This window comes from Orussus abietinus, unplaced genomic scaffold (assembly GCF_000612105.2).
Source record: "Orussus abietinus isolate OABI.00-Male unplaced genomic scaffold, Oabi_2.0 scaffold13, whole genome shotgun sequence".
In the NCBI taxonomy this organism is placed as follows: domain Eukaryota; kingdom Metazoa; phylum Arthropoda; class Insecta; order Hymenoptera; family Orussidae; genus Orussus; species Orussus abietinus.
This window is the reverse complement of record NW_019394887.1, coordinates 749,316-765,590: the sequence shown is the minus strand read 5'-3', so window position 1 is coordinate 765,590 and position 16,275 is coordinate 749,316. Positions and strand designations below refer to the sequence as shown.

Below are 16,275 nucleotides of genomic sequence, written 5' to 3'. Positions count from 1 at the left end.
TAATGACAGTTGGGAGAGGAGAGCTTTAATTTCTAACCATCAACCGATTAACAATTTATCGCCGCAGCGTTGGCGCAGCTGGTTGCTAAGTTGGGAAATAATGAGGCATCGATTCGCAGACCTGCAGGCCCGATCAATAGAGAGAACAGTCCAGGAACAACCTGAGCCAGGTGTCAAGGCTTTATGGCGCTTGTCCTGCTCGGGTAGGACGACTTTATTTACACGATATCCTCTATACCGAGTCCTGTAAAAATTCGTTCCCTCTCGCAGAACTCTGCGAGCCCTGGAAATGCCCGCGAACGAGCCCACGGCGAAATGGAGCGTTCCTCTGAACGATGGAAATCATGTAATCGAATTCGAACATGGCACTGCAACTGGACGTCGGGTTGTTAAAGTGGATGGAAAAACGCTGGTGCATCGGGATTGGATGTTTCGATTGGTGGGCGACGAAGTTGTCATGTTTGGCGACACGAGATTCGTCATCAGGGTGGATCCGATTCCAGGTAAATTTCTGGAATATAATTAATAACCCTCGTAACGTATAGTTGTTTTTTTTTTATCTTTTACAAGGCCTGAAATATTCCTACACTTTGTGGGTCAACGGGAAGAGCTTTAACAATTTCGTCCAGTCGCAGTCGAAGATCTTGGAGTCGTGGCTGACCAACATCGGGGGAAATCAATATCGAATTGTCCTAGGTATATTTATACGTGCAAGAACCATTATTTCAATTAGTCATATCTCTACTTGTAATCCTACGAGTACGGTAATGCAAGGAGTACCAGCTGCACCTATAGTATAGATAATTATTATTAATTTCAGCAAGACTGTAAATTTATTAACAATGCTCCGATAGTACCATTCCATTATTATAACTGTACCTCCGGAATTCCCTGCAATTAGCCGTATCGCTCTTCCCAAGTTAATTGCACTTGCTGTTTATAATTAATTTCCTTCCACGTGGTCTTACTATGTTACGTGTTATCACTAAAAATAAGCGCATTTTTTCAGATAAGAGCAAGCAATCGGTCTGGGTTAATGGGGAGCAAATCGAGGTGGAGGTACTTCCAAATCTCGTTATTGGAGTAATAGTTTTAAATGTCCAATTAACGCGATCCTTTTTAGAACGAGTTCGTGGATGGAGGAGCAGATATGATGTTTTCGTTGGAAGGACTTCCTGTTGTCATCAGGTCATCGAGTAGTGGAAGAAAGGACATCGGCATCAAGTACACTTTGTACGTGAACGGGGTTCAAGCCGAAGAAAGGGACTCCTTAGACGAAGACACATAAATCTCCATTTTCTTTCGCTAAAATTAAACCTTAAGAATAGGGATTTTTATTCTCACTATCAGTCTAATCAACGATTAAGGTGAACTGAAACCCCCCTCAAATCAGTCGATTCGATTAAGACACTCATTTTTGAAGGTGTAAAAACCAACGTCGGCAACGTAAATATTTAGAAAAACCTTTTTTACTGACGTCGATCAAGTTCCTCGACGTGTTTCACATCACCTTAAGTTTGTTAGACAACTTTTCGAGGAACGAAGGAACGACGTTAACTTTGGCGCTCTGAAGGTATCGATTTAACAATACGTCTCGAGGGAGGAAAACCTTCGGAGTTCCTGTCATGGAATATCTCCAGTCTCGGTAAATCGCCATGGAGGCAGAAATCTTTCGGGGGACTAGTTTTTATTAATAATTTTAATTTATACATGACTTAGAAATGTCGATACGTCGCGGAAGTGTGGCGAGCGTGGGATCGCGTCTGACGCTCTTAGGTTTACAAGAAGAGGAACCGCGTTACGATGGTTTGTAAATAACAATTAGTTTTGAAAAATAAGATATAATAAGTATTTTATGGTAAATAAAATGCCGCTCGTGTATAACCTTGGGGATTTCCAGCAAAAATGGAAACCCACCTGTTGATTGTGAGTTATTATTTACCTTCGGTAGCTGTGCCAAGATGAATTATTAAGTACTACATTGAAATGTATTATCATTTAAAGTCATTACTTACAATTAACGTAACACGAATCGTTTTAGAAATGTCCGATGAGGATCTGAAGGAATTACTCGAGCAGACTTTGAGGACCAATAGAATGCTCGCCTTGGAGAACGATGTCTTCGAAAGGTATCTGACTCGTTACGATCCTCAGTGCTTACAAAGTGAGTAACAAATGATATCTTAATGATACGGGGAGATAATGGAAATATTTGAAATGGCTAAGCTATACCGGAAACCAATTTTCCAAGCAATGGCGCAGATCTTGGAGTCAGCGAAACAAGCCCAGATGGTTGCTTCTCAGCTTGCCCCGATTTCCTCAGTTCTGAGCTTAACCGGAAGTGGGGTAGGCCCTGCGATATCTCGTGATAAGAACGGGAAAGCTTCCCCGAGTATCAGCAGCTTGCAGACTTTTGGAAGTCGACGTTTCACCGGAATCCAGACGATACCTACGCAGAAGGGTTTCAAGTGAGGAAAATAATTGCTCTTATATCCATCCACGTATGAAAATCCATATTAAGAATAATCCATTCTGGGGCGATTTTCACGGGAGTTTTATAGTGCAACCAAAGCCCGGAAACCACCTCGGCAAAAAATAAACGCTGCGTGTCTGTTTTTTTCTCTCGAGACCGGCACCCGAAGTTCCTCTTCCTCCTTCTCTTGACTCAACACCAGTAAAGAAACTCTTTGCAGAATCACTCTGACTCATCGGATGGAAATGGCCTCCCGGGAAATCGAAGAAATGAAGAGGAACCTGCTGAGCCTGGAAAAAGTAGCCGCGAAGAAGAGGGCCAACTTGGCCGCAGAGATCGAAGAGGTCAAGCTCCGCATCATGGAGACCACGGATGCAGCCCTGGAATTAGACCAAGTAGTAAAAAAAGGGCTCGACCCCATAAGTGGGAAAATACCCGCGGAAAAATTCATCAGGTATGCCGTAGTCATTTAGGAATCCCTTGGAAAAAATTCTTTCCCAAGGATTGGATTATTCTCAGATATATGGAAGACTGGCTGAAAACGGCGGACAGCATCGTGGAGAAGCTGAGGCTGAAGAGCTCCACCTTGAAGAGTCAGATTAAAAAGGCGAAGCAGCAGTTGCAACAGAGGGAAGAAACAGGGGAGACCTTGCGTGCCATAGATTTTGAGCAGCTGGCTATAGAGAACCAGGATTACGTGAGGAAAATCGAGGAAAAGAATCATTACCTCCTGGAGATGAAGAAGATCAGCGGTACTTATCACGCGAAGGTCATCCTCGATTTCCGGAAGCTTGTCCCCCATTTAATAGTCATTTTCTCCGTAGGTCGTTACGGCTTGGAGCTCACCGATCAGAAGCAAAAGCTCAATGATCAGATGTCCACCTTGAAGACGATCAAGAAGGACATCGAGGCGAAGAAGCAGCAAATTTCCAAGCTGGAAAACCAGCGGATCAACACCGAGACCGAAGTGCAGAAAACCAGTCAGCAAGTGGCCTCCATTCTTCAGCTGATGGATGAATACACGGTAATACCAGACAATTAGTTCATGGAATTCCTGGAAATCAATTTTACCCTATTGGCCGCGGCTTCGGGTGCGCCCATTCGTCATGGTCCCACTATTTCCACCGTTTACCAAATTTTCCTTTCCCAGGCCCCCGAGGTTCTAGACTTCGTGAAAATTCAGGCCGAATTGCGAGAGATGCAGAAAACGTACAAGCGGCTCGACAGGCATAAAAACATCCAGATGATTACGATTAAAACCTGCAAGAAGAGATTGGAAGGAATTAAACAGGACACCAAGCCCTCTACGAGATCCTGAATTTTTAAAATTAATTTAAACAATTATTAGCAACCTAGTTCTAGTCAAGGAGATATTAAATCCTGTAAATAAAATAATACCATTGTCTGGTATTTTTCATTATAAAATATTCTATTTCTGTAAATATTGGAGATATGTTGTGCCTAAGCGGTACTTTCCGTTCAAGATAGTTATTTTCTATGACTAATTCCATTTTCCCGTTAATGTCCAGGACCGTTGCCTTCTTTTTTCTAGGTTTTGAGATTCCAGGGAGCACTTATTTCCGGTGGAAACGGTTGAAAGTGCAAACACCCCTCTTTCTCTTTCGTTCCCGTAACTGTAAAGCTTCCTGGCTTCACTTGGAAGCTCCCTATTGCCCTTCCACGAAGCGTCCAACGCCTTGGTGATCCTCCGGGAGGAGGAGAGTCATCCGAAGAGGAGTGTACGCAATTATTGTCAGGATAATTACCGTGTGGCCGCACCGTCACAGATTGCGCCACGAGATAATTGGTCACTACGGTCACTCTAGCCCGAGAGAGTCGAGTCGAAATCGTAATATTTTCCAGAATACTCCCCTTGCGACCTCGAAGATGCTGAATTAAACTCTCAAAATACCGTCACGTAATATCTCGTGTTAATATTCTCACAAGAAGCCATAACCGACGAATGGACCCTGGAAAAAAAAAGAAAGGAAATATTAAAAGCGATACGAGGAGGTCCCGAAGAACGTGAGGAATTTCTTCCTTGGAAGACTTCTCGGTGGCGTTATTTTCTTTACCTTCTTTTTCCCCGGCACTTTCGTGAAAGCAGGAATTCGGAAAAGCGGAGGATCGGTCACCGTTCCCGAAGACGATAGCCATCGCAGGCGTAGAAGATATTTTGGCGTGTGCCGGCGCGCGTTAGGTGGTCACGCTTCACGCACCGGCGATGCCTGTCCCTTCCTCTGGTTTTTGCTCGGCACACTCATCCCGGAACACCGTGTGTACCTCTCGTGCAATTCAGTTCGCCTCTGCCCAGTCCGCGAGTAACGGGTCTCCCGTTAGAGAGTCTGAAAGGGTCTCCAAAAGGTCGAAGGAACCGAGGAACCTCCGAGACTGGCCGCTCGTAAGGAGGCGCCGCCGCGCTCATCCGAGCGTTTCCGAAATTTCGGAACCGTCTAAAATATCGAAAAATTCGTAAGTTTCTCTTTTGCTTTCGTTCTCTGACCGTGCATACACGTAGTTTGTGGGTACCATTGGCCACATTGGGATAGGATGAAATTTCACCGAGATTTTAACGCCGAAATGGGATCGTCCGCTCGCCCATGCATCACCGAACGATCTGACCCGCTTCCGGTCTTCGACGCAGGATTTGTTCGACCTGTGTAACTGTACACTGTCGTGAATGATTTAAAACACCGTGACCGCGGCTGATTTAATTCACTGTTTCAGGCCCCGGGATGTGGAGCCAATAATAGTGGAATAAATCGGGAAAGTTAAGACCCGTTTAAGGAATCCGCGAGATGTACACGGAAAGTCGAAGTTCTCCGCCTCTTTAGTCGGGAATTCTCACATTATTGTTGATGGACATTTGTTGAACGATGACAAAGACACGAATTGCCAGAGAAATAGGAGTCCTGGCGATTCTCTTCGTCGTTGTCGGGAACCACGCTCGATATTTGGAGGTAAGTCTAAAAAGCCTACGTACGTCTCGGCGACGCAATTGGTACCCTTTTCTGTTTCCCTTAACGGTCTTCCCCGAAGATGATACAATTCGATAAGCTCTCTTCAACTGCAGAGGTGCTTGGCAAACGTTCATTGTTCTACACCGAAGGTATTTGCAATTCTAATGTCCCAGCTTAGCGTCCCAGGAGATCCCAAATCTACACACCAGTATTTTGTTGCACCATGTTCCGTTTACGCGCACCCACGTTTTTCCTTTTCATTTAATATAGGTAAATATGCCAATATAATTAATCTAATTATTTTAGAGGTATTTGTAATTATTTTCAGGGCCTCAACGTGAACCTGGGCGAAGCGCTTCAATTCCTTCGAGAATACGATCGCGAAGCTTCAATAATGTGCAACAGAGTCATGACGGCACAATGGAACTTCGCGACCAACATCACCGACTATAATCGTCGGAAAATGGTAATTCGATGAAATGCCAAACTTTAGTCAACTAGGAGGTATACAGAGGTACTTGACAGTAAAATAATTCCGTGAAATCCTTTCCATAGTTGGAGGAGCAAACATTTAAGCTAAAATTCGACCGAGCATCCTGGAGGAAGGCGGTCACCTTCGCCTGGAGCAGGGTCCCGGATCCTTTGACAAGAAGGCAGCTGAAAATGATAGCAGTCAAAGGAAGAAGTGCACTTACTGACGACAAGTTCAACGAGGTAAGACGAAGGAGCCTCCTACTTCCTCTGACCCGATGCTTAAAGATAGAATTCAGTTCTTAACGATTTCAGATCCATCACTTGATAGTCGAGATGAAGGAGCTCTACATGAGGACCAGGCTTTGCCCCTACAAGAAAATGGGAAGTCAGTGCGACCTGAGTCTGGACAGAGGTACACTTCATGAATGTACTTCCATTAAACGACGCTTTGGCTCCTAAGAGCGCCTAAAGGCGGCCGACGTTTGGTCGAGTATTGCCTGCACGGTCAGAGGAATTTCGCCCATATGTCGGACTGGCTCCGCGTTCGAAGGGTTAATAATTCTATAGACTCATAATAAAATATTTACCTTCTCATTTATTTAGAGATCAATCGAGTTATGGCCCAGTCGAGAGACTACGAAGAGTTGCTACACTTTTGGAGGTCTTGGCACGAAGCTGTAGGTCCTCCCTTGAAGAACAAGTACATGAGATATGTCCAACTGGCGAATCAAGCTGCAAGGCTCAGTGGTAAAGAATATTGGCATATTGCCCATTAACAATGAAATTTCTTTTAGTACGGCCAACGAGGTAATTCCGTTCCTGCGGTTTCTTTTAACGATTACCTATTTATCAGGGTTCGCCGACGCTGGGGACCACATGAGAGAAGCCTACGAAGACGACTACTTCCAGCAGAACATCGCGGAAGTCATTTCCGCGATCAGCCCATTGTACAAGAATCTGTTCACCTACGTAAGGGCGAGACTAATCGAGAGGTACGGGGATAAAATCCGGAAAGATGGTCCCCTGCCAGCCCATGTCCTGGGGAACATGTGGGCCCAAAATTGGGAAGGTATCTTCGACATAGTTCAACCATTTCCGGCGGCGAGAAGACTCGACATCACCCTAGACATGATGCTTCAAGGATTTACGCCATTGAGGTAGAGCCCTAGAATTTTCCACAACGGTTAACTCGCAATTCCCTGGTATATAAATATTCTCCGCACTTCCAGGATGTTTCAAATGGCGGAAGAGTTCTTTACGTCCCTCGGGATGAAGCCGATGCCCCCAGAATTTTGGAGATCCTCCATATTTGAAAAGCCCATCGACAGAGAGGTGAAGTGCACCGCGAGTGCGTGGGACTTTTGTAATAAACTGGATTACAGGTCATTACTTTCTACCGCTTATTTCTTCGTGAAGGGTAATTAATCTTCTATTTGTCTCTCCTCTCATGGTTCCTGAAACATTCATTTATAGGATAAAACAGTGCACCAGAGTCACGATGGAGGACTTGTTGTCGACGCATCACGAGATGGCTCACATTCAGTATTATTTGCAGTACAAGGACCAGCCATTGTTATTCAGGAACGAGGCACTTCCAGGTAAGTAATTATTAACACCAGGAAGTCTTCAGGTATTTCATTGGAGTCATTTTATCCAGGCTTCCACGAGGCAGTTAGCGACGCCATTGGTCTCTCCGTCTTCACTCCTCAGCATCTTCACCGGATCGGCTTATACAACAACTCTACGGATGACTACGAGATCAACATCAACTTCCTGATGTTGATGGCCCTCCAGAAAGTGGCCTACATGCCCTTCGCCTACATCGTCGATCAGGTTGGCCACTTAAAATCCCCCTGGAACAAAAACACCTTTACATTCGATTCGCTAATTAATCCAGCACTATCATTAAACCTTTTCATATTCACCCGAAAAGTGGAGATGGCGGGTTTTCAGCGATGGCGTAGCCGACATGACGACGAGATGGTGGGAACTTAGACTCCAGTACCAAGGAATCGTTCCTCCCATTACAAGAACGGAAAGGGACTTCGATCCAGCAGCGAAATATCACGTCCCAGCTGATGTACCTTACGTCAAGTAAATTAATAGATTAATTTTTCTCCGTGGCACTGATTAACATATATATATAAATCTTTTCATAACACGTAATGACTCCTCTTCAGGTACTTCGTGGGAATCGTGATGCAGTTCCAATTATTCGAATCACTCTGCGATATATCTGGTCACACCGGAAATTTGCATACATGCGACCTGTACAGATCCCGCGAAGCTGGACGATTGCTATCGTGAGTTACAAACGGCGCATAAATTGATAAGAGTATGTTTGCTTAACGATTAAACGTTAACTCGACAATCTTCCCTGGCGGTCTCAGAGATGTACTGTCAACCGGCGCCTCGAGGAATTGGAAGGAGGTCGTAAGAGAAATGACAAGAGGAAGGACGAACAGAATTGACGCAGGTGCCATGTTGAGGTACTTTGAGCCTCTAAATCAGTGGCTGAAGAGGCAGAACCAGATGGAGCCGGTGATAGGGTGGATCACCAGTCAAGAAGATACAGGTTCAAGAGATTAATATTCTTGCCTCCTATCGCTGCCTTTTCCCGATAAGTCAAGAGAGCTCGGGAATACTCCGTAATCTTAGAAATCTTCGCGTCTGTTTCAGCACTCTTTGCCCACTGGTACACGGGCAATGCAGAGGCTGCGACGTCTTCAAAGGTCACCTTAATGATCTTCGTCCTTATCAGTTATTTAGTTTAATCGCTCGCCCAGAAGTGACAGCGGTCAAGCTACGGTCTCCGTAGAAGTCTAGCATTGACGTAGCTTTTGTCAATATTTGTTAATTAAGTCGAGCTGTCACTAGAAAAATGAAAATGACAAATCTTTTCGTCAAATCTTTTATTTGCGAGCCCGAGCGAGAGGTGTTGAAAATGCGTTTCTTCTTAGTTTAAATCCATGATACGAGGAGTACTACGGAACCGCACAAGCTTCTCCTTCATTTGCCTTGTAACACGAGAGCTTTTCTATCTCGTTAATGTCCACCTCTCGCTCGGTTTGATCGCCATTCTCGTCTACGCAGAAGCACTCGTTCCTTCGACACTGCCAAGCTTGGAAATTCCCAAACGAGCAGCAGCTTGGCAAGTCCACGGTTCTTGATTTTGCCAGAAGCCATCGAGTCCGTGCACACTCTGCAGGTATAAATGAGATTGTTAAACAAAACTCAAGAAAACCTAGAAAAAATTAAACATTCCCTGCTTCGATGACTCACTGCAGTTCATAATGTTCGATTCCATCGAGTTTTCCGCAGCCTCGAAATTCTCTATTTGCACTCCACGAGGGTCGACGCAGACTTTTCTAAAACGAGGAGAATATTAGGGAAAAAATCAAGAGAATGTAGAATAATGCATTCATGGTATGGACTTACTTGGACATCATACTTTGAACTGGAGCGTAATTTCCATCGGGTTGGCAAGACGGAAGTTTAACGTCTGAAATGCCTTTAAGTCCCCCGAGATTCTTCATTCCTTCGTATAAGCTGTTGAACTCAAACTCGCATGACTTTTCGTAAGAACCAGGAATGTGAATCGATGGATCGACTGGGCAGGAAATAAATAATTTACAAATTATATGTTTAAACTCGTTTGCATTTTCAAAGAAAAGGAAGCCTCGACGACACTCACAGCAGAAAGGATTGCTTTCTTTCAGTTCGGAGCCAGGAACAGGCTCGGTGTTCATTTTTGGAGCACCACTCACGGTATCCACGCAAAAGCAAGTTGCATTTATCGCCGAAGTGCATTGAAGAGGATCGAAGAGGCCATTTTCCAGACATCGAGCCACTCGGATCGGAAACATGGGATCCAAAGTGTTCTCAGCTTTCCAGGCATGCAGAGAGCAACCTTAGCCACCGTAAGGAACTGTCAGTATTCCTAAAGATATTCAATAAGCGAAAAAATCCAATATTAAATTACCGCAAGACATTTGCTGGACGTCCCAAGAATTTAAATACGGAATCTCTCCGAAAATCCTCTCGCCGGTTGGAGCGACGCAGTAACATCTGCAAATTTTAATACAAGGACATAACATATGGACATTACATATTATTAAGAATATTATCCTTTCTTCAACTTACGTGAACCCTGGAACGCAATGTTCAGGGACATAATGCCCATCGTCGTCACATCGAGGACGAAACTCGAAACTTCCTAAAGTACCATCTTCTTTGCGCCTGTCGAAAGCATCCTGAGCTTGCGTGCACTTAGATGAGACTAATGTATTTATTATAAATTCTTTCTAGTTCTTCATCAATTTCTAGGTTAGAATGAAAGAGATGAACGGACTTACTGCGTTGACAAGTCGCATGAGTATTTTTATTCGGAGTGCATGCTAAACTTGGACCACACATCTCTTTCGGCGTTAACGTTCCTGGATAACCAATCGAACAGATTTCTCCTTCTGCCAGATTTTTCAGACAGTAATCGCAACAATTGCAAAAGTCCGGGTACGTGAAAAATGTCCCATGGTGGGTGGCGTTCATGACAATGCATTCGATAGGCAGCGAAGGACAACCTTTTTCCTCTACGTATTTCTTCGGTGCATAAGATACTTATAAAATTTCGATATTTATTGGGAAGGCTATTTTAATTCTGGCATTGAGCATTTTTATTCTTAAAACCTACCGCGCAATATTCGGCCGTACATCTTGTGTCCAAATCGGCTTTAATTCTTGCGATACTTAACACACAAAGAGCCGTGGGTAATATGTAATTCATTTTCAAAAGATTAAATATAATTATACTGAAAAGAGGATTTTGAGGAGGTACGTTAATATATTTAACACGCTCCGGTATGATTTCAAGACCTGTCCGACACACCTGAACACTTGTTCACTGATAGGTGACAATTCGAGGGACGTGATATGAGTTATATCTTGATCAGTGAAAAGAATGATAGGTACAGATAAGCACGATTCTACGTAAAATGAATGATCGGATGTTCTTAGTGTAAAGAAAATTTAGAAGCATCGATACAAAAACATCTGTTTCCTGTAAAGATAACAGTAGGGATATAATTTGCTATTTTGGCGTTATACAATTTTTATTATGTACTACTCACATAAAACAGCGAATATACCCCTCAGTATTTACAACCTTTTTACCATTTGGTATAATAAAATGTGAAGTTCTTTTTAAATCGCCAACCAAGTAAATACGGGAATATTAAAACCTATGCGTTAGTGTTTAACTTAATCTTGTAAACATCTTAGAACTTATATGATACAAAACCATGGAATTACAAACGGAGCTTGTCTAAGAGTCAATACTTTTTCCAGATTAGAGTTTTGTTATTAGCTGGCATATCAACAGCATTCAATAGTTGTAAACCACTTTCCTTGGCCAACTTTTTCAAATCGTTAATATCTCGCAAACCCCATTCATGATCCTGCATCCTCAGAGATTTATCAAATTTAACGTTACTGTCCGGAGTAATCTTGCCATCCACTGCGTAAGGTCCATAAGTAAAAAGAATACCATCTGATTTCAATAATTTCCCTGAGTTCTCAAAGAGGCCAATAGTACACTGGAATGGTGAAATGTGTATCATATTCGCGTTGTAAATATAATCAAAACTCTTTTCTTTGAACACCCCATTTCCCCAGGTCTGATAGTCTTTGGTAACATCGATTCTTAAAGGTTCTTCGATGTTGTTAAGTTCGCTGGCATAACTTGCGATACTTCCTAATAATTGACGATCATACTCTGATGGGTAAAATGTCACTTGTGGAAAATGCGGTGCAAAGTGAGCAATATGTTGACCGGAACCTGATGAAATTTCGAGAAATTTTTGATCCGGTCCAGGTCTTATGTACTGGCGAAGTACCGAAAGGATCGGATCCTTGTTCCTTTCTGCTGCTGGGTATACCAACTTCTTTGCTGCTATGGAACTGGCTCTATGGCAAAAATTTAACAAAATTATTTAAGATAAATATTGGTAATTAGAATATAGCAGTGCTATGGTATCAAAATTGCACCTAAAAAATAAGCGCACCATAAGCCGATAGATACAGCAAATAGAATAATCTCACCTATGACTTGCTGCAGAATGAATAATGGCATTCATGATTTTCAGACTCCCAAATCTTTTACATTGAAGACACTGAAGATAAAGCAGGATCTGAAAATCAACAGAAACCTATATTTTCTGGATGGGAAAAAGAAATGAACAAGCTTTGGAATTGGAGTTTAAGAAAAATACGAAATCATGTTTTGTGGATGATTGTTTATTAATGAAAACTTCCTTCGTTCTCTAGTTAAGAGTAATAAATTACTCAAACTTTCTAATGTTTCATGAAATTGAATTTCAATCACTGCTTTTTTCAGCTTTCTTCCATCCTTTAGTTTTCTGAGAACTTTTCTTCTTCTTCATTGCATCGGGAATATACACCGAATGTCCTGTTGTCTTTAAATGTTCAAACAATTGATTCTTGCTTTGAAATTCTGCTTTGCATGTCACGCAACAATGCTCGACATCAACCATCACCCCAGTACTTTTAGCATTGGATTTTCCTTTACTTTCTGCCACTGACTGCTTCTGAGCTTTCTTCATTTCCTTCGCCCTCTTTCCCTTCGTTTTCACTTGCGATGGTGTTTTAGAATTATCTCCTAAAACAGCACTATTCGATTGTTCGACTGTACCTTTATCGATAACTCTATTATCAATTTCCTCTTCTTTACTCTCATCTATGATTTCACTTTCATTTTCCTTTACACCTATATCGGTTAAAGTTTTTTCATTATTGACTGTAAGCTTCTCTAACGTTGCTTTCCTAAACTGCTGCTTCTTACGTTGCTTTTTTGATAATCCAAGCAGATTATCCAGATCCGCGTGCTCGTCGCTGTCATCATCTACCACTACTTTTTGGATAGATCTTCCCTTTTTCTTCTTCTGCTTCTTTGGTCTAACAATTTCTTCACCTTCTTGGTCCGATATTAATTCTCCTTCCGAAGTTTTAGAGTCATTTTGTGCATCGGATGGTTTTGAAATTACAAATCCAACATTGTCCATCTGTGATTCAGGTACAACATATCCTTTTTTTGTAGTAAAATTTTCTTTACTATTTCCATTATAATTAAGATCATCGCTATTGGACTCCGACCCTGATATCCTTTCACCTTCCGAGGTATCATTACATTCAATTTTAGATGTAGTTTGAATTGGATTAATAATAAAATCTGGCATTTCTGGACCTGTAGCCAGCTTTACATTTTCTGAACGAACATTACTAGAGTTTGAACACTTTAATTTATTTTCTAAATCCGAATCACTATCACTGATATCACCGGTAAACTCATTGTCATCCTTGATCAATGATGCTGTCATTGTTGATACATTATCTTTATGTTTCTTTGAATTCTCATGGTTAGTAAATGCCTTTTGAGTTTTGAAAATTTTATTACATGCAACACAGTAGAGAGCATTGTTATCTTGAATAGAATCCTCATTTTCAGAATTTCCAGAGGAAGATAACTCTTCGCCAAACTCGGCAGCTAGATTTGACTCAATATTCTTCAACTCCTTTTCAATATTAGAAAACTTGGACCACTCTGACTCGGTATAATTTTTCATCTGCTGTTGTCTTTCCAATAGTTGCTGTTTTTGGCGCTCCTGTGCCTTTTTTGCATTTTCTTTTGCCCGATCTGCAAGTTTTTGTGCATGTGCCTGTACCCGTTTATCACGCTTTCGTACAAATGCTACCAAATTTCTGACTTGTTCGTTCCTCTCTCTCTTTGCTTTTTCTCTCACTTTCTTGTTCTCCTTCTCCATAAGCCTTACCACCCTCCTATTTTGAGCTTCCCGGATATCATATAAATCCAGCCAAGCAAATGACCGTTTAGTGCTATAACTTTGCCAGTAAGCATAAAAATTATGAACTACATCTTCGTACGAGCTGGTAGAATTACCAAAACCGGGGACTTCCTCGTCCGAATCTCCTTCTTTATGAAAATCTGCATCCTCTGCAGCTAACTTCTCAAAAACGGTCCTATAGACTGTATAGAAACCTTTTTCATCATCTCCATACCCTTTGAAACAACTTGTCGAAAAATACTGAAAGAGGTCTATAGAATCGTCCTTGTAATCCTTGCCTATACCTCCTTTCAAAATAGCTTCCCGATGATTGTCATACCAAGCCCTTTCGTGTGGATCGCTCAATACTTCCCATGCTTGCTGAACGAGTTGAAATTGATCCTTAGCTTCTTCGGGACAATCTAAATTCTTATCAGGGTGCCATTTTAGTGCAAGCTTCCTATAAGCTTTCTTCAAGTCTTCTCCGGAAACATCTCGAGGAATTCCTAGTACTTCATAGTAGCACTTCATGATACGTTAACCTCTTCAAGTATTGGTACTTTTTGCACTCGAAGACGAGGTTGTACCGAAGATCTTGGTAGAGTCTCTTTGAAACTTAACAATACTTTCTTGATGTTTTTAATTTGTTTACAATTGTTCTTTAAATGACGTTTACTCACTACCTCTGGCAGACAGAACTTAGAGGTTATGAATGTACGAACGCTCGTGAATTTAGCATGGCGACATGGAACTCCTCCGATTAAAGTAAAATAAAGTTTATTACGTGTAATTCTACATAAAACTGATGCGATCAAATCTAAATATAATTGCAAGTATGTATGCAACAAATGTGCTCTCTGACCTGCCCTTACCGCAGTACTTAAATACAGCGCCTACCTCGCATGCAAAATTGAGTAAGTAAAATACCCTAGGTAATTTACGTAGTTCTCTACAGTAAATTACTAGCTGCTAGGTATTTTATTTCATAAGTTTTGCACGCGATGTGAATTACGTGACAACGGGATTTTATGTTTCTGAAATTCCTGTACCATTTCACTTTCTTATTTTCCAATTAATTGGCGATACATAGCATAGTGTTTTAATTGTAACAAAATTATGTCTGTAACTATGTTATTCAAGAAGATGTATCCATTGATTCTGGTTCTACTTTGCGTACAACTTCTTCTTCGATAATAATGGGCCGGACAGTCTTGGTCAGAACAGCGGTTGTACCACGTTTGTAACGATACGAAATTTGCCTCTCTCCCCTAACACAGGATTCCTGGTATGGCCGGTAGTAATCAGCGGAACCTTTCCGGATAACACAAAGATCGACATTGGCTCCGGATGCTAAGTCATGAAAGATACCAGCCTGTATAGCATTCACGACTAATGCCTTCCCCTCTTCTTCCTACAAAATAAAATAAATGGGTAAAGAGAAAACCTTTAAGGAATCAAAATTCATTCTTTTACGTACTGTCATATCAGGTTTCCACTGACTCTCAATGACAGCCATTGCTCCTAAAGAACCTGAACCCATAGTTGCATACATTAAATGATCGCTAGATCCATGAGGAAAGATACAATAAACATGTGGTCCATCCAAATCATATCCTCCAAGAATTAAGGCAGCACCAATATGACCCTGATAACGGAAGAGTAGCTGCTTAAGCATCGCGTTTGCTGTGCAGACAGGGACAATACGTCCTGTATTAAGTCGATGTAACTCTAATTGGCTGGCTATCATCTGATTAGTCATTTCGGTATCGGCAGCAGTTCCAGCACCACAGCAACTATTTGAAAAGAAAGAAAATTAAGTTATCAAAATAGAAACGTATATTCTACACAATCATTTGTCATCTATTACGTACTACATATTCGATGCAAGGTAATGAATCTTCTTTGAATATTTGTCTGCTATAATGGAATCCTCGGTTGCTCGGGTATCTGCTCCGAGAATGACACCATCCTTGTAAATAATGCCCACAATAGTTGTACCAGTTTTCGTCGCCTTTGGTAGTGCAAGACCTTTCTTTATCAGCGTTTCATTTCTACAATAAAAATTGAAATTGAATCTAATTTTATGAACACCTAATTGTTAAAAAGTGACACAGCATTATCGACTCTCGTACAGGTTATGTATCTGTCAAGTATTTATTGCGAGTATAAGATATCGGCGTTACCTGTACGCACTTATTTCACAAAGAAATTAGCTTAATAAATATTTTACCTGTGACAAAGATCGAAAGAAAATCCGGGAGCCGGAATTTCAGGCACAAGAACCGATGACATGATTGTACGATTTTTGCGATTGTTACGGTTATTCTGTAGTGAAGCTTCTGGACTAGAACCACAGAATCTGGAGATCTTTATAGAAAGGTGACACAAGACACGAGCACGTGTACTCGAGGGCTGGGTCGTTTTAGTAGCGACGCCAACGGCATGGCGACGCTGAAGTCACGTCAATTTGTATCTGTGGTGAGAATGCTCACTTCTCGCACTTTCACCCCGA

General features: G+C 41.8%; 7 protein-coding genes and 1 long non-coding RNA gene across 11 annotated transcripts; 3 read left to right on the top strand and 5 right to left on the bottom strand.

Moving 5' to 3' along the window:
- The first annotated feature begins 28 nt into the window (after positions 1-28).
- Positions 29-1,818, top strand: LOC105697605 (fas apoptotic inhibitory molecule 1). Its single transcript, XM_012421063.2, has 5 exons — positions 29-203; positions 271-503; positions 571-696; positions 1,010-1,059; positions 1,124-1,818. The coding sequence occupies exons 1-5, from the start codon at positions 184-186 to the stop codon at positions 1,286-1,288; spliced, it is 594 nt and encodes a 197-aa protein (XP_012276486.1). The 5' UTR covers positions 29-183; the 3' UTR covers positions 1,289-1,818.
- LOC105697564 (coiled-coil domain-containing protein 113) lies at positions 1,812-4,414 on the top strand. 2 transcript variants are annotated; one of them, XM_012420982.2, is made up of 6 exons: positions 1,812-2,164; positions 2,252-2,468; positions 2,694-2,927; positions 2,993-3,225; positions 3,298-3,497; positions 3,624-4,414. In XM_012420982.2, the coding sequence occupies exons 1-6, from the start codon at positions 1,987-1,989 to the stop codon at positions 3,789-3,791; spliced, it is 1,230 nt and encodes a 409-aa protein (XP_012276405.1). In that variant the 5' UTR covers positions 1,812-1,986; the 3' UTR covers positions 3,792-4,414. The 2 variants fall into 2 exon arrangements, with proteins under 2 accessions (XP_012276405.1, XP_012276395.1); XM_012420972.2 differs by having other exon boundaries at positions 2,993-3,497; positions 3,624-4,413.
- On the bottom strand, positions 4,355-6,861 carry LOC111674137. The gene is made up of 4 exons (XR_002762290.1): positions 6,750-6,861; positions 6,495-6,595; positions 4,549-6,275; positions 4,355-4,443 (listed from the first exon to the last, which is right to left on the bottom strand). It is a non-coding gene; the product is annotated as an uncharacterized LOC111674137 (long non-coding RNA).
- On the top strand, positions 5,350-8,698 carry LOC105696476 (angiotensin-converting enzyme-like). Its single transcript, XM_023433418.1, has 13 exons — positions 5,350-5,433; positions 5,762-5,899; positions 5,989-6,147; positions 6,220-6,319; positions 6,511-6,654; positions 6,761-7,064; positions 7,137-7,289; positions 7,381-7,505; positions 7,565-7,740; positions 7,841-8,001; positions 8,088-8,210; positions 8,298-8,482; positions 8,566-8,698. The coding sequence occupies exons 1-13, from the start codon at positions 5,350-5,352 to the stop codon at positions 8,679-8,681; spliced, it is 1,968 nt and encodes a 655-aa protein (XP_023289186.1). The 3' UTR covers positions 8,682-8,698.
- Positions 8,699-8,804: 106 nt separating this feature from the next.
- On the bottom strand, positions 8,805-10,860 carry LOC105697574. 2 transcript variants are annotated; one of them, XM_012421021.1, is made up of 8 exons: positions 10,598-10,860; positions 10,263-10,523; positions 10,051-10,186; positions 9,890-9,975; positions 9,602-9,817; positions 9,346-9,517; positions 9,190-9,275; positions 8,805-9,109 (listed from the first exon to the last, which is right to left on the bottom strand). In XM_012421021.1, exons 1-8 carry the CDS (start codon positions 10,617-10,619, stop codon positions 8,892-8,894), a joined length of 1,197 nt encoding a protein of 398 aa, XP_012276444.1. In that variant the 5' UTR covers positions 10,620-10,860; the 3' UTR covers positions 8,805-8,891. The 2 variants fall into 2 exon arrangements, with proteins under 2 accessions (XP_012276444.1, XP_012276435.1); XM_012421012.1 differs by having other exon boundaries at positions 10,263-10,506.
- Positions 10,861-10,996: 136 nt separating this feature from the next.
- Positions 10,997-14,683, bottom strand: LOC105697595 (methyltransferase-like 26). Of its 2 annotated transcripts, none has more exons than XM_012421053.2 (3): positions 14,626-14,683; positions 12,004-12,092; positions 10,997-11,868 (listed from the first exon to the last, which is right to left on the bottom strand). In XM_012421053.2, the coding sequence occupies exons 2-3, from the start codon at positions 12,036-12,038 to the stop codon at positions 11,235-11,237; spliced, it is 669 nt and encodes a 222-aa protein (XP_012276476.1). In that variant the 5' UTR covers positions 12,039-12,092; positions 14,626-14,683; the 3' UTR covers positions 10,997-11,234. The 2 variants fall into 2 exon arrangements, with proteins under 2 accessions (XP_012276476.1, XP_012276466.1); XM_012421043.2 differs by having other exon boundaries at positions 14,636-14,665.
- On the bottom strand, positions 12,109-14,630 carry LOC105697555 (dnaJ homolog subfamily C member 21). The gene is made up of 2 exons (XM_012420933.2): positions 12,764-14,630; positions 12,109-12,688 (listed from the first exon to the last, which is right to left on the bottom strand). The coding sequence occupies exons 1-2, from the start codon at positions 14,292-14,294 to the stop codon at positions 12,279-12,281; spliced, it is 1,941 nt and encodes a 646-aa protein (XP_012276356.1). The 5' UTR covers positions 14,295-14,630; the 3' UTR covers positions 12,109-12,278.
- Positions 14,684-14,803: 120 nt separating the features above from the next.
- On the bottom strand, positions 14,804-16,055 carry LOC105697585 (proteasome subunit beta type-7). Its single transcript, XM_012421031.2, has 4 exons — positions 15,994-16,055; positions 15,635-15,814; positions 15,241-15,556; positions 14,804-15,174 (listed from the first exon to the last, which is right to left on the bottom strand). Exons 1-4 carry the CDS (start codon positions 16,053-16,055, stop codon positions 14,899-14,901), a joined length of 834 nt encoding a protein of 277 aa, XP_012276454.1. The 3' UTR covers positions 14,804-14,898.
- Positions 16,056-16,275: the final 220 nt, after the last annotated feature.